Raw genomic sequence first — 16062 nt, 5'->3', positions numbered from 1 at the left:
TCCACCCTGTGAGGTGTGGGGTGTCAGACTGCCCCTAGTGGGGGATGTCTCCCAGTTAGGCTACTCAGGGGTCAGGGACCCACTTGAGCAGGGAGTCTGTCCCTTCTCAGATCTCAACCTCCGTGTTGGGAGATCCACTGCTCTCTTCAAAGCTGTCAGACAGAGTCGTTTGCGTCTGCAGAGCTTTCTGTTGTTATTGTTTACTGTGCCCTGTCCCCAGAGGTGGAGTCTACAGAGACAGGCAGGTTTCCTTGAGCTGCTGTGAGCTCCACCCAGTTCGAGCTTCCCAGCAGCTTTGTTTACCTACTTAAGCCTCAGCAATGGCGGGCGCCCCTCCCCCAGCCTGGCTGCTGCCTTGCCGGTAGATCACAGACTGCTGTGCTAGCAATGAGGGAGGCTCCGTGGTGTGGGACACTCCCGGCCAGGTGTGGGATATGATCTCCTGGTGTGCCTGTTTGCTTAAAGCGCAGTATTGGGGTGGGAGTTACCCGATTTTCCAGGTGTTGTGTGTCTCAGTTCCCCTGGCTAGGAAAAGGGATTCCCTTCCCCCTTGCGCTTTCCAGGTGAGGCAGTGCCTCGCCCTGCTTCAGCTCTCGCTGGTCGGGCTGCAGCAGCTGACCAGCACCGATCGTCTGGCACTCCCCAGTGAGATGAACCCAGTACCTCAGTTGAAAATGCAGAAATCACCGGTCTTCTGTGTGGCTCGCGCTGGGAGTTGGAGACTGGAGCTGTTCCTATTCGGCCATCTTCCTATTCTCTTTCTATTTAAACCACACTGTTGATATTAAAATACTTCGTAATGTATTTTCATATAAGATGAAAAAAAAACCTGCCTTATTTGTTTTTGTGGTTTGAGCATAGTGAAAGTATTCAGGATGGTACTTTAGCACTTAGTATTCTATTAGTACAGATGTGACTTTTTTTGAAAGCAGATTTTTTTTTTCTACTACTGCTTATGTTTCTGGACTTAAAGTTTACTTGATAGATGGAAGAGTAGATTATTGGCTAAATATACAATCGTACTAGCCACTCAAATGAAATTGTTATTTTATTTCCCTTATTGTACTTAATTTGGCTTAGAACTGTTAACTTTTATTCATGTATTTTGCATAGTCTTTAACTTGATTGCCATGTTTTTTGTTTTTTTTTTTTTAAATGATGAAAGCAATAGACTTTACTTGAGGTCTTTTTTATTTATAGTTGTAAAATAGTCTGGTTGAGCTTATGCAAGAAAAAATATACTAAAATTCAAGCTTTTAAGTGTATGTGCCAGACACTGTTGTAAGTAATAGAGATACAAATTTTTTAAAAGACATGATCCTTTCTTTCTTTCTTGGGTACAGGATGGATATATTAATATATAGTTTTAATACAGTATGGTAAGTGCTATAATGAAGAAAATGCGTAGAGTTCTTGGATATCTTTCACATATGTATTTCCAAACACAGCCTATTAGACAAATTGGAAGGTTTATCCTGGTGTTTAAGTGTATCTTGAAGGATGAGTAGCTGAAGGAGTTGAGAGTGGGATGGGAATAGGAAAGAGGCCATATATAGTTAGTAGGAACTTACATAATTTTCTCTTAAAAAACCCCCAAAATTTCATTGTTGCAGAAATAATGGGAAAAATAAAAATTAGCAGATCAGAGTTGTAGAACTTAAATGTTTTATTTTTAATTAAGAGAAAGAAAGTTTTTTTTTTTTTTGGTCATTTTGTTGCTCTAAGGAGAGAAATGTCCTAAATGCTACTATGTTTGGAGAATATAAAGTTAAATTTTGGAGATCACTTTTATTCAAATAGGTCATATGCAGAAAAGACCCAATGTATTAATGATGGTTATTCTTTTTTTCTTCCTCCAGAATGAAGGGAATATTTTGATTGCCCAAAGAAATGAAATGCAGCAGAAGCTGTACATGTCAGTAGAAGATTTTATTCTGGAAGTTGATGAGTCATCTCTTAATAAACGCTTAAAAACATTGCAGGTTGGAATTAAAAATATATTAAAATATAGTTAAATTGCAAGTTTATTTAAGAAGTGAAATTAGCATTTACCTTAGATTTTAGATTGTTCTGTGATGGTTGCAAACATTTTTCCTGTTTTCTGAATTCTAATTTCTTTTTAATGGGATTAAAAGTTTATATTAATATATTTTGTGGCTATGTATATATGTATATCTATCTTGCAAACAAGGTAAAATGGCTAGGGACTCCAGGCCTGCTACATCTGTATTCACTGGGGAAATTAATGGAGACGGGAGCAGTGGCAGGTATGTGGGTCCCTGTCGTCCATTGCATTCTAGCAGAAAATGTAGTAGGACCACATGTTAGGGGGAGAAGGGATCAACTCTGATCCTTAAACTATAGGGTTTTTAGGCTCCATGACCAGGGAAGTTTCTCCCTGATGTGATCAGAGGCTAGAGTACTGTAGTACATGTAGCTGTATGATATGGTGCAATCTTGTCTTCAGCCCTGTCTTGCCAGCTCAGCAATGACTTTAATTTGGGTTGAATGAACATGACAATGTTAAGTCATTTCACCTAATAATAATATTTCTATCTACTTATTCAGAACTTATTTTGTCCTTTAATATTGTTTAAAAATTTTCTCTATAAGTCCTCATGCTTTTTTCTTAATTTAACTTTTATTTATTTATGCTTTTGATTGCTTTTATGAATATTATCTTTTCATTTCCTATTTTTGATTGAATAGAGGAGCACTGTTGGTTTTTACATACTGATGTTTCGCTGGCAACTCTGCTGACCTCTCTTTTAGTTCTCATTTGTCTGTTGATAGTCTGTGCTTTCTGTGTTTCCAAATGTTTTCCTTTCAAATGAAAACATTTGAAAACAATAACTCTTTAATCTTTTCTCTTCTAGTCCTCTTACCTTTTATGTATCTTTGAATTTTTACTGCTTTGGTCAGTTACTCTAGTTCTAAGCTGACCAGTAGCTAATATCGATCTAGTTGTGGACTGCAGGGAATAAGCTTGCTAGAAATTTGGAGAAGAAGATATTCAGGGACATCTGGGCATTGTTTCTTTCTGTCCTGCTGGATGAAGATGTAGTTTTGATGATGCTCCACATGGCTTAAGAACCACTGGAGCCCTGGTTTGAAACATTTTCTTAAATGGAATTGCATAAATAGTATAAGTTCTTCCAGAAGGTTGAAGTAAGCCTTGCATATAAAAGGGCAGTAATATAGTAAGAATTTACCTCTCCACAATGCAACTTCTACTTTAACCTGTAAAGGTTTATTTCTTCTCACTGTTAGTAAGTGTAGGTTAAGGGTCTGTAATTAAGATCATCTTTAAACCTCTTTTCTAAAGTTCAATGCTAGAAGACTTTTTGCCTTATTTGGCTTGTCTCCACTTCTAATATTCCCTCAGGTCACCAAAATATTCTTTGAACTTCTCTTTATTTTGCTGAGAAATAGTTTATATTTTTCAAGTATCCAAGAAAGATATTTCTATAATGAAGGTCAAATAAATTAAAGTTCATGATTTCTGATTTCCTCAGCATTTTATTTAGACTTCTTTTGTGGCATACAATACATGGTTGATTTTTTGTGATGGCCTTCTTAAGTTCAAAAAGAAATTATATTCTCAGTTTTCTTGGTGTAGAGTTTTAGATATATCTAAAACTTGCTTAGGTTTTGGTTGGTTCAGTATATCAGTCTTTGAGATATTTTTGTTACATATATCTGAAGTAGATAGGTTTGTCCCTATTTGTCCCTGTTGTTCTTTTGGTTCTTGTTCAAAGTATTTCAGTGCCACATTGTTGGGTGTTAAGGTATTCATGATTGTAATGTATTTAAAAATGTGTATCCCCCCATGACACGTGTTTACCTATGTAACAAACCTTCACATGTACCTCCAAACCTAAACTGAAAGTCAAAAAAATAATAATAATGTTTTCTTTTTAGCTACTATGTAATCTTATTTTTTCACTTAGGTTTTTAAAAATAAAATAAAAATGTTTTAATTTGCTTTTTAAGTTCTTATCCCACCTTTCTTTGTGGTTAACACTGTAACATCTTTTCTTTTTTTCTTTCTATTTTTATTTTATTTTTATTTTTGTTGAGATGGAGTCTTGCTCTGTCACCTAGGCTGGAGTGCAGTGGCTGATCTTGGCTCACTGCAACCTCTGCCTCCTGGGTTCAAGCAATTCTCCTGCCTCAGCCTCCCAAGTAGTTGGGATTACAGGCACGCACCACCATACCTGGCTAATTTTTGTATTTTAGTAGAGATGAGTTTCTCAGTGTTGCCCAGGTTGGTGTCGAACTCTTGAGCTCAGACAGTCTACCCACGTTGGCCTCCAAAGTGCTGAGATTACAGGTGTGAGCCACCGTGCCTGGCCTCTCCCTTTATTTTTAACCTTTTGTATTCACGTTTTGAAATGCCCTCTTGATAACACACTAATGGATTTAATTTTGAAAGCACCCAATGTATATCTTTTTTTTGGTAACTTAATTTACGTATTTATAATTACTGTTTTATTAGAACTTATTTCTGTTTATCATGGTTTCTTCTTCTCTCCTTTTCTAACTTACACCTCTAATACCTTTTTTTTTTTGAGATGGAGTCTCACTCTGTTGCCCAGGCTGGAGTGCAGTGGCACAATCTTGGCTCACTGCAACCTCTGCCTCCTGGGTTCAAGTGATTCTCCTTCCTCAGCCTCATAAGTAGCTAGGATTACAGGCATGTACCACCATGCCTGGCTAATTTTTGTGTTTTTAATAGAGATGGAGTTTCACCATGTTGGCCAGGCTGGTCTTGAACTTCTGACCTCAAGTCATCCACCCACCTCAGCCTCCCAGAGTGTTGGGATTACAAGCATGAGCCACTATGCCCGGCCACACTTCTAATACTTTAGAACATTCTTATCTGCCTTTGGTGTCTTTCCTCTCTTTCTCTGCCTCCTTCCCCAAACCAACCAGCGAACCAACCACAATTGTCTTTAGTCGCAGGCTGTTATAGATATTGTGTGTGATAGCTCAGTTAAATAGACTTTAGAATTATTTTTCTGTTCTTATTTCATAAGTCATTTATCTCTTGGCTTTCTCTGTATATTGGAATATTTTCTCTAAGAGTGCTTTCAAAGAAATCTTTGCGTATTTGGTTTTGCAAGTTATTTGATGTTTTAGGATATCTCATTTCAATCTCAAATACAAATAGTTGTTTAGCTGACTATAAAATAGCAAGTTCAAAGGCCATGTTTCCTTTAGACTTTTGACAATAATCATCTGTTGTCTCATTTCTATAATTTTATTTCTGTATTTATTTGAGACAGAATCTTGCTCTTTCACCCAGGCTGGAGTGCAGTGGTACCAACTCAGCTCACTGCAACCTCTGGCTCCTGGGTTCATGCAATTCTCATGCCTCAGCCTCCCAAATAGCTAGTACTACAGGCAAGGGCCACTGTGCACGGCTAATTTTGTATTTTTAATAGAGACAGGGTTTCACCATGTTGGCTGGGCTGGTTTCGAACTTCTGACCTTGAGTGATCCACCTGCCTTGGCCTCCCAAAGTGCTGGGATTACAGGCATGAGCCAAAGTGCCCAGCCTTCTTATTTCCGTAATTGTTGATATCAGTCTAATCTTTGTTCTTCTGTGATCTTTTTTCCTTCTGGAAGTTTTAAATTTTTCTCTTGACTTTGTTCTTAAGTTGCATCAGAATATGTTTATGTTTTGATTGAATCTAAGCCAGTTCAGTCTGAGGTTTTATGTATTTCTTTAATTGTAGGTAATATTTGATAATTATTTTTTAAGATACTGCCCTCCCCCATTAAATTTTTCTCTTATTCTGAGACTTCTGTTAGATAGATATTTAAACTTCTGTTTCTGTTCTCTACATATTTTAACGGCTAATCTATTGTTTAAAATCTTTTTATCTTATGTAGGAGGTGGGTTAAACTAAATAAATAAATAAAATCTTTTTATCTTGTTGGTGTCTTTTTGGAGGGATCCTTGGCTTAACCATGTAGCTAATGAATTGATCCTCTAGCTGTATCCCTTCTGCCATTTAGCTAATCCATTGTGTTTTGTATGTTAAAGATTATTTCTTTTATATTTAATATCTTCAGTTGGTTATTATTTGTAAGTACTTGGCTTTGTGTTTCCAATATTCTTTCTTTTGTTGAGAATATTTCTTATGCTTATTTTTGAGTTCTTACTGTTATCTGGGCCATTGACACTGATTTTGCTTCATTTTTATAAGGTGGCTTAGTTTTTTTATACTTCTTTTCAGAGTGCTTGTTTGTTCACACCATTTTATCCTCTTCTTACCACTCCTCAAGATCTCATATTCTCTTGGAACTATAAGCTACCTTAGTTCTTCACTGTTGTGTAGTTATATGAAGGGCTTAGGGAAGAGTGAAAGCCTGAACCACAACTTTCAAGACTTCGAATAGGTTTAGGGAATATATTGGGGTTGTTTTTAAGGGTCTAGAGCTTCTGATGTTGCAATCAGGGATTATCTACTCCCTCTTAGCTTCTCTCCTGGGTGGTCTTACTTTTCAGCAAACCCCTATTCCCTCTACCTCAGCTACTGCTCCTTTCTAGGCGCTACCACCCTTAGATATAAATGCTGCCAGATACTCAGGGGAGAAGTGAAGGAAAGAGAGTGGTCAGGGGCTGGCCAGCTCTTCTATATTGGTTATCAATTTTTGCCTCATCTGTGTTCTTGTGCTGTACTTGCATAAACCTGTTGCCTCTTGATGGTGCTGCTGCTTTTCTTCCTGATGTGAGGGAGAGAGAAGGCCTATCAAGAAAGTTTTCTTTTCCCACAGGTAATTCTATACTCTGACACAGTCCTTCTTTCACTTGTAGGGGCTTTATTAATTCAGTGCTAAACATCAACCATCCTCTGCCTAAGATTTCTCAGAGTTTTGTGATTAAAAACTTCTGAGATCTCTTAAGCTTTTTAAAAAATCTCTGTAAAATTTCTAGGGTTTGATTTCTGGAGAGAGCTAGCAGGCTGTGCCTATCTTGTCTTTGCCAATTCTTTTTTTTTTCTTTCTTTCTTGTTTTGTTTATTGTACTTTTTGTCATATCAGCAATAAAAAAAACTTAGAGTTCTTTTTGAGTGTTTCTTTATAAATACCACATTCTAGTGAAATGCAATATAGGATTGCACCTATACGATATCTTTGCAAAACAAAAACAACGTTCTAGGTTATTCTTTCAGATATTTGGAGCAAGCCTGACAACCCTATATGTAGAAAGCACTGAACTCCCACGTGCCCATGAGCAATTCATCTCTTTATGGCAGCCTGATTGTAACAGTACTAGATATGACATTATAGGAAACTAGAAAAAAATAAGCATGCAAATGAAAAAATACTTTAAAAATTATTTGGTCTGGGCCGGGTGCAGTGGCTCAAGCCTGTAATACCAACACTTTGGGAGGCTGAGGGAGGTGGATCACGAGGTCAGGGGATGGAGACCATCCTGGCCAACATGATGAAACCCTGTCTCTACTAAAAATACAAAAATTAGCTGGGCGTGGTGGTGTGCACCTGTAGTCCCAGCCACTTGGGAGACTGAGGCAGGAGATTCGCTTGAGCCTGGGAGACGGAGGTTGCAGTGAGCCGAGATAATGACTCCGCACTCCAGCCTGGTGACAGAGGGAGACTCTCCGTCTCAACAAAAAAAAAAAAAAAAAAAAAAAATTATTTGGTCTGTGTGTTTTTTTTTTCTTTTTTCTTTTTTGATTATACTTTAAGTTCTAGGGTACATGTGCACAATGTGCAGGTTTATTACATATGTGTACATGTGCCATGTTGGTGTGCTGCACCCATTAACTCGTCATTTACATTAGGTATATCTTCTAATGCTATCCCATCCCCTTCCCCCTCCCCCCAATAGGCCCTGGTGTGTGATGTTCCCCTTCCTGTGTCCAAGTGATCTCATTGTTCAATTCCCACCTATGTGTGAGAACATGAGGTGTTTGGTTTTCTGTTCTTGTGATAGTTTGCTGAGAATGATGGTTTCCAGCTGCATCCATGTCCCTACAAAAGACACGAACTCATCCTTTTTTGTGGCTACCTAGTATTCCGTGGTATATATGTGCCACATTTTCTTAATCCAGTCTGTCACTGATGGACATTTGGGTTGATTCCAAGTCTTTGCTATTGTGAATAGTGCCGCAATAAATATACGTGTGCATGTGTCTTTATAGCAGCATGATTTATATTCCTTTGGGTATAGACCCAGTAATGGGATGGCTGGGTCAAATGGTATTTCTAGTTCTAGATCCTTGAGGAATTGCCACACTGTTTTCCACAATGGTTGAACTAGTTTACAGTCCCACCAACAGTGTAAAAGTGTTCCTGTTTCTCCACATCCTCTCCAGCACCTGTTGTTTCCTGACTTTTTAATGATTGCCATTCTAACTGGTGTGAGATGGTATCTCGTGGTTTTGATTTGCATTTCTCTGATGGTGAATGATGATGAGCATATTTTCATGGGTCTGTTGGCTGTATAAATGTCTTCTTTTGAGAAGTGTCTGTTCATGTCCTTTGCCCACTTTTTGATGGGGTTGTTTGTTATTTTCTTGTAAATTGATTGAGTTCTTTGTAGGTTCTGGATATTAGCCCTTTGTCAGATGAGTAGATTGCAAACATTTTCTCCCATTCCGTAGGTTGCCTGTTCACTCTGATGGTAGTTTCTTTTGCTGTGCAGAAGCTCTTTAGTTTAATTAGATCCCATTTGTCAATTTTGACTTTTGTTGCCGTTGCTTTTGGTGTTTTAGTCATGAAGTCCTTGCCCATGCCTATGTCCTGAATGGTATTACCTAGGTTTTCTTCTAGGGTTTTTATGGTTTTAGGTCTAACATTTAAGTCTCTAATCTATCTTGAATTAATTTTCATATAAGATGTAAGGAAAGGATCCAGTTTCCGCTTTCTACTTATGACTAGCCAATTTTCCCAGCACCATTTATTAAATAGGGAATCCTTTCCCCATTTCTTGTTTTTGTCAGGTTTGTCAAGATCAGATGGCTGTAGATGTGTGGTATTATTTCTGAGGGCTCTGTTCTGTTCTATTGGTCTATATCTCTCTTTTGGTACCAGTAGCATGCTGTTTTGGTTACTGTAGTCTTGTAGTATAGTTTAAAGTCAGGTAGCATGATGCCTCCAGCTTTGTTCTTTTGGCTTAGGATTGTCTTGGCAATGCGGTCTCTTTTTTTGGTTCCATATGAACTTTAAAGTATTTTTTTTTTCCAATTCTGTGAAGAAAGTCATTGGTAGCTTGATGGGGAGGCATTGAATCTATAAATTACCTTGGGCATTATGGCCATTTTCATGATATTGATTCTTCCTATCCATGAACATGGTATGTTTTTCCATTTGTTTGTGTCTGCTTTTATTTCACTGAGCAGTGGTTTGTAGTTTTTCTTTAAGAGGTCCTTTACATCCCTTGTAAGTTGGATTCCTAGGTATTTTATTCTGTTTGAAGCAGTTGTGAATGGGAGTTCATTCATGATTTGGCTCTCTGTTTGTCTGTTACTGGTGTATAAGAATGCTTGTGATTTTTGCACATTTATTTTGTATCCTGAGACTTTGCTGAAGTTGCTTATCAGCTTAAGGAGATTTTGGGCTGAGACAATGGGGTTTTCTAAATATACAATCATGTCATTTGCAAAGAGGGACAATTTGACTTCTTCTTTTCCTAACTGAATCCCCTTGATTTCTTTCTCTTGCCTGATTGCCCTAGCCAGAACTTCCAACACTATGTTGAATAGGAGTGGTGAGAGAAGACATCCCTATCTTGTGCCAGTTTTCAAAGGGAATGCTTCCAGTTTTTGCCCATTCAGTATGGTATTGGCTGTGGGTTTGTCATAAATAGCTCTTATTATTTTGAGATACGTTCCATCAATACTGAATTTATTGAGAGTTTTTAGCATGAAGGACTGTCGAATTTTTTCAAAGGCTTTTTCTGCATCTATTGAGATAATCATGTGGTTTTTGTCTTTTGTTCTGTTTGTATACCTGATTACTTTTATTGATTTGCGTATGTTGAACCAGCCTTGCATCACAGGAATGAAGCCCACTTGATCATGGTGGATAAACTTTTTGATGTGCTGCTGAATTCAGTTTGCTAGTATTTTATTGAGGATTTTTGCATCGATGTTCATCAGGGATATTGGTCTAAAATTCTCTTTTTTTGTTGTATCTCTGTCAGGCTTTGGTATCAGGATGATGTTGGCCTCATAAAAAGAATTAGGGAGGATTCCTTCTTTTTCTGTTGATTGGAATAGTTTCAGAATGAGTGGTACCAGAGCTTCCTTGTACCTCTGGTAAAGTTCGGCTGTGAGTCCGTCTGGTCCTGGACCTTTTTTTGGTTGGTAGGCTGTTAATTATTGCCTCAATTTTAGAGCCTGCTATTGGTCTATTCAGGGATTCAACTTCTTCCTGGTTTAGTCTTAGGAGGGTGTATGTGTCCAGGAATTTATCCATTTATTCTAGGTTTTCTAGTTTATTTGTGTAGAGGTGTTTATAGTATTCTCTGATGGTAGTTTGTATTTCTGTGGGGTCGGTGGTGATACCCATTTTATCATTTTTTATTGCGTCTATTTGATTCTTCTCTCTTTTCTTCTTTATTAGTCTTGCTAGTGATCTATCACTTTTGTTGGTCTTTTCAAGAAACCGGCTCCTGGATTCACTGATTTTTGGAAGGTTTTTTGTGTCTCTATCTCCTTCAGTTCTGCTCTGATCATAGTTATTTCTTGCCTTCTGCTAGCTTTTGAATGTGTTTGCTCTTGTTTCTCTAGTTCTTTTAATTGTGATGTTAGGGTGTTGATTTTAGATCTTTCCTGCTTTCTCTTGTGGGCATTTAGTGCTATAAATTTCCCTCTACACAGTGCTTTAAATGTGTCCCCGAGATTCTGGTACATTGTGTCTTCGTTCTCATTGGTTTCAAAGAACATCTTTATTTCTGCCTTCATTTTGTTATGTACCCAGTAGTCACTTAGGAGGAGATTTTTCAGTTTACATGTAGTTGAGTGGTTTTGATTGAGTGTCTTAGTCCTGAGTTCTAGTTTGATTGCACTGTGGTATGAGAGACAGTTTGTTATAATTTCTGTTTTTTACATTTGCTGAGGAGTGCTTTACTTCCAACTTATGTGGTCACTTTTGGAATAAGTGCAGTGTGGTGCTGAGAAGAATGTATATTCTGTTGATTTGGGGTGGAGAGTTCTGTAGATGTCTATTAGGTCCGCTTGGTGCAGAGTTGAGTTCATTTCCTGGATATCCTTGTTAACTTTCTGTCTCTTGATCTGTCTAATGTTGACAGTGGGGTGTTAAAGTCTCCCATTATTATTGTATGGGAGTCTAAGTCTCTTTGTAAGTCTCTAAGGACTTGCTTTATGAATCTGGGTGCTCCTGTATTGGGTGCATAGATACTTAGGATAGTTAACTCTTCTTGTTGAATTGATCCCTTTACCATTATGTAATGGCCTTCTTTGTCTCTTTTGATCTTTGTTGGTTTAAAGTCTGTTTTATCAGAGACTAGGATTGCAACCCCTGCCTTTTTTTGTTTTCCATTTGCTTGGTAGATCTTCCTCCATCCCTTTATTTTGAGCCTATGTGTCTCTGCATGTGAGATGGGTCTCCTGAATACAGCAAACTGATGGGTCTTGACTCTTTATCCAATTTTCCAGTCTGTGTCTTTTAGTTGGACCATTTAGTCCATGTACATTTAAGGTTAATATTGTTATGTGTGAACTTGATCCTGTCATTATGATCTTAGCTGGTTATTTTGCTCGTTAGTTGATGCAGTTTCTTCCTAGCCTTGATGGTCTTTACATTTTGGCATGTTTTTGCAATGGCTTGTACCGGTTGTTCCTTTGCATGTTTAGTGCTTCCTTCAGGATCTCTTATAGGGCAGGCCTGGTGGTGACAAAATCTCTAAGCATTTGCTTATCTATAAAGGATTTTATTTCTCCTTCACTTAGGGAACTTAATTTGGCTCGATATGAAATTCTGAGTTGAAAATTCTTTTCTTTAAGAATGTTGAATATTGGCCCCCACTCTCTTCTGGCTTGAAGAGTTTCTGCCGAGAGATCTGCTGTTAGTCTGATGTGCTTTCCTTTGTGGGTAACCCGACCTTTGTCTGTCTGCCCTTAACATTTTTTCCTTCATTTCAACTTGGTGAATCTGACAATTATGTGTCTTGGAGTTGCTCTTGGAGTTGCTCTTCTCAAGGAGTATCTTTGTGGCATTCTCTGTATTTCCTGAATTTGAATGTTGGCCTGCCTTGCTACACGAGGGAAGTTCTCCTGGATAATATCCTGCAGAGCGTTTTCCAAGTTGGTTTCAATTTCCCCATCACTTTCAGGCACACCAATCAGACGTAAATTTTGTCTTTTCACGTAATCCCATATTTCTTGGAGGCTTTGTTCGTTTCTTTTCACTCTTTTTTCTCTAAACTTCTCACTTGATTTCATTCATTTGATCTTCAATCACTGATACTCTTTCTTCCAGTTGATTGAGTCAGTTACTGAAGCTTGTGCACTTGTCACGTAGTTCTTGTGTCATGATTTTCATCTCTGTGAGTTCGTTTATGGACTTCTCTGCATTGATTATTCTAGTTATCCATTCTTCCATTCTTTTTTCAAGGATTTTAGTTTCTTTGCACTGGGTATGTAGTTCCTCCTTTAGCTCTAAGAAGTTCGATCGACTGAAGCCTTCTTCTCTGAAGTCGTCAAAGTCATTCTCTGTTCAACTTTGTTCCATTGCTGGCAAGGAGCTGTGTTCCTTTGGAGGGGGAGATGTGCTCTGATTTTTTGAATTTCCAGCTTTTCTGCATTGCTCTCCCCATCTTTGTGACTTTATCTGCCTTTGTTCTTTGATGATGGTGACGTGCTGATGGGGTTTTGGTGTGGGTGTCCTTTCTGTTTGTTAGTTTTCATTCTAACCCTCATGACCCTCAGCTGCAGGTCTGTTGGAGTTTGCTTGAAGTCCACTCCAGACCCTGTTTGCCTGGGTATCAGCAGCGGAGCAGAAGATAGAATATTGCTGAACAGCAAGTGTTGCTGTCTGATTCTTGCTCTGGAAGCTTTGCCTCAGAGGTGTACCCAGCCGCGTGAGGTGTGAGGTGTCAGTCTGCATGTAGTGGGGGATGTCTCCCAGTTAGGCTACACAGGAGTCGGGGACCCACTTGAGCAGGCAGTCGGTCCATTCTCAGATCTCATCCTCCATGCTGGGAGAACCACTGGTCTCTTCAAAGCTGTCAGACAGGGACATTTACATCTGCCAAGGTTTCTGGTGCTTTTTATTTAGCTATGCCCTATCCCCAGAGGTAGAGTCTACAGAGGCCAGCAGACCTCCTTGAGCTGTGGTGGGCTCCACCCAATTTGCGCTTCCCAGAGGCTTTGTTTACCTACTGAAGCCTCAGCAATGGCGGGCACCCCTCCCTCAGCCTGGCTGCTGCCTTGCAGTTAGATCTCAGACTGCTGTGCTAGCAATGAGGGAGGCTCCGTGGGCGTGGGACCCTCCTGGCCAGACGTGGGATATAATCTCCTGGTGTGCCGTTTTCTAAGACCCTTGGTAAAGCGCAGTATTAGGGTGGGAGTTACCTGATTTTCCAGGTGTTGTGTGTCTCAGTTTCCCTTGGCTAGGAAAAGGAATTCCCTTCCCTCTTGTGCTTCCCAGGTGAGGCAGTGCCTTGCCCTGCTTCAGCTCTTGCTGATTGGGCTGCACCCACTGACCAGCACCGACTGTCCGACACGCCCCAGTGAGATGAACCTGATACCTCAGTTGAAAATGCAGAAATCACTCGTCTTCTGTTTCGCTCACTCTGGGAGCTGGAGGCTGGAGCTGTTTCTATTCGGCCATCTTGGGCGCCCCCCTCCAATTCTTTATTACATTAAAAAAATTTATTTATTATTGTTATTTATTTGTTTATTTGCTTTTATTTAATTATTATTATTATTATTTTTTGCCCACCTGCCCCAACAAACGCAGCCAGGCCAATTCATTTAGAAAATACCTTTAAGTGCAGTCAGGTGCTGCATGGTTTGGTCAATGATGGACTGCATATATGGTGGTGGTGCCATAAAATTATAGTACTTATTTTTACTGTACCTTTTCTATGTTTAGATAGGCAATTGTTGTTACAGTTGCTTACATTATTCAGTACAGTAACAGGCTGTATCTAGGAGCAGTAGGCTATAGAATGTAGTTTGGTTGTATCGTAAACTGTATCATCTAGGTTTGCATCAATACACTCCATGATGTTTGCATAATGATGAAATTGCCTCACGTTGCATTTCTTAGAAGATATTTGTGTCATTAAATGATGCATGATTGTCCATATATATGTTTAATGTCTTTACTTAATTAGAATTATTTGTATATTTTGGCGTGTAGTTTTTTTTTTTTTTAGCAATAGGTCTTAGAAACTTTCATGGCAAGACAAACAGTAGTGATTCTTATGATAGACAAGGGAGACTCAGAAGGGTGGTAGGGGTAGAGGGTGGTGGATGTTGAGAAGTTAATAGGTTCAGTGTACATTTGGATGATAGATACACTAAAGCCCAGACTCTACCACTACACAATATATCCACGTAACAAAATTACTCTTTTACCCAATAAATTTATACAAAAAAGTTAGGAAAATAGGGTAATTTCTACTTAATTAAAAACTGTAAGGATATAAAGCTTTCTATTTGTAACTAATTCACTTAATAAACTTTACTATGGTTCAAATAAACCACCTTCTAGGTAGGTTTTTGTTTTCATCTCTGTCTGATGATTCTAAGTTGTGTTTATGAAATTCTCAAGAATGGGGATTCAGCATACTGCTTTTCTGTGCCTTAGATCCTAACACAGTGCTTGAATCCTGAATGAGTTAACAAACTTTAATAAACAGAAGTGTATCTCTCTGCAGGATTTGTCAGTCTCTTTAGAAGCAGTGTATGGAGAAGCCAAAGAAGGAGCAAATTCTGATGAAATACTTACAAAATTTTATGACTGGAAGTGTGATAAAAGAGAGGAGTTCACCAATGTTAGAAGCGAAACAGATGCTTCTCTGCAGCGTCTGGTAGCATGGTTCCAAAGAACCTTAAAGGTAATAAAAACTCCTGCCCTGTTGTGTTTGTAGCATAAACCAGGGAATATATATTTTAAAAATCACATGCTTTGTTCAAGAACTGACATCATCGACCTACTACGTATCAGATTTAAACTTGCCACCTTACCAGTCAAGGTTCTTTATTAGGTTTTAGTCAGATTGCTCCTTTTATTAGCCTCAAAAAAATCGTATCAGTCTTGTTCCTCCTTTTTCTCAACTTTTCCTGAGGATTGTCCTCTTCCCTCTCTTAACCATTTATTTTCTTATGGTTTGCTATGCATATGTACCTTTTTCCTTTCAGTGCATAAATTTTATGAGGGTAGGCACTTTTTTTAATGCATTCTTATTTCTTTTACATTGTCCAAGGTATAGCTTAATACTCTGCTTCAGGTATTAAGGCATAATGCATGCTGATTGAATTAGATGAGATGTTTCATGTGTTTATTTTTGCAAATGAGGTTTTTGACCTATCTATGGAAGAACCACTGATTTCTGAAGATGCAGTTGATAATATTGATGAAATCCTAGAGAAGACTGAGTCAAGTGTCTGCAAAGAGCTGGAGATAGCTCTGGTTGTGAGTATCGATATTCTTTATTATTGCCGCCTTTGAAGCAGTGTGGTTTCCTTTCATGGTTAGAAAGTATTAACCAATAAGAGAGTTTTTCTTGTTAGTTAGAAGGTATTAAGACTGATCTTAGCTTTCTTCTAATAGGCTTGTTTGAAAGAGTAACCATGTCAAGTTCTTAATCCAAACACAATGCAAAGTTTTATTCTTAGGTGACGTTTTTGTTTTAATAGGACATTTCACATAAAAAATCTGTTTAATTCTAAGAAAACCGCTCTTAATTTGAGTGAACAATCTGTCTAAATCATTTGATTCTTGTATCTGTCATACCCAATGACTATAAGAAGAGACTCTTTAGAGTTTGTGAAAACTTAAAATCTGAGAGAGGTCTGAAAGTTGACACACAAGATGGATTCGTCATCCTCT

General features: G+C 38.4%; 1 protein-coding gene across 3 annotated transcripts in view; it reads left to right on the top strand.

Annotated features, from left to right (window-relative positions):
* The window catches only part of LOC103226369 (protein FAM221A), a 165019-nt gene that overhangs the window by 102305 nt on the left and 46652 nt on the right, over positions 1 to 16062 (top strand). For all 3 annotated transcript variants that reach the window (XM_073009052.1, XM_073009053.1, XM_073009054.1), the window contains exons 11-13: positions 1860 to 1982; positions 14888 to 15067; positions 15529 to 15645. In XM_073009052.1, coding sequence (XP_072865153.1) covers positions 1860 to 1982; positions 14888 to 15067; positions 15529 to 15645 — 420 coding nt within the window. The remainder of the gene's footprint in view (positions 1 to 1859; positions 1983 to 14887; positions 15068 to 15528; positions 15646 to 16062) is intronic.

This window comes from Chlorocebus sabaeus, chromosome 21 (assembly GCF_047675955.1).
Source record: "Chlorocebus sabaeus isolate Y175 chromosome 21, mChlSab1.0.hap1, whole genome shotgun sequence".
NCBI lineage: Eukaryota > Metazoa > Chordata > Mammalia > Primates > Cercopithecidae > Chlorocebus > Chlorocebus sabaeus.
The sequence above is the reverse complement of the archived record's forward strand: the minus strand, read 5'-3'. Positions and strand labels throughout refer to the sequence as shown.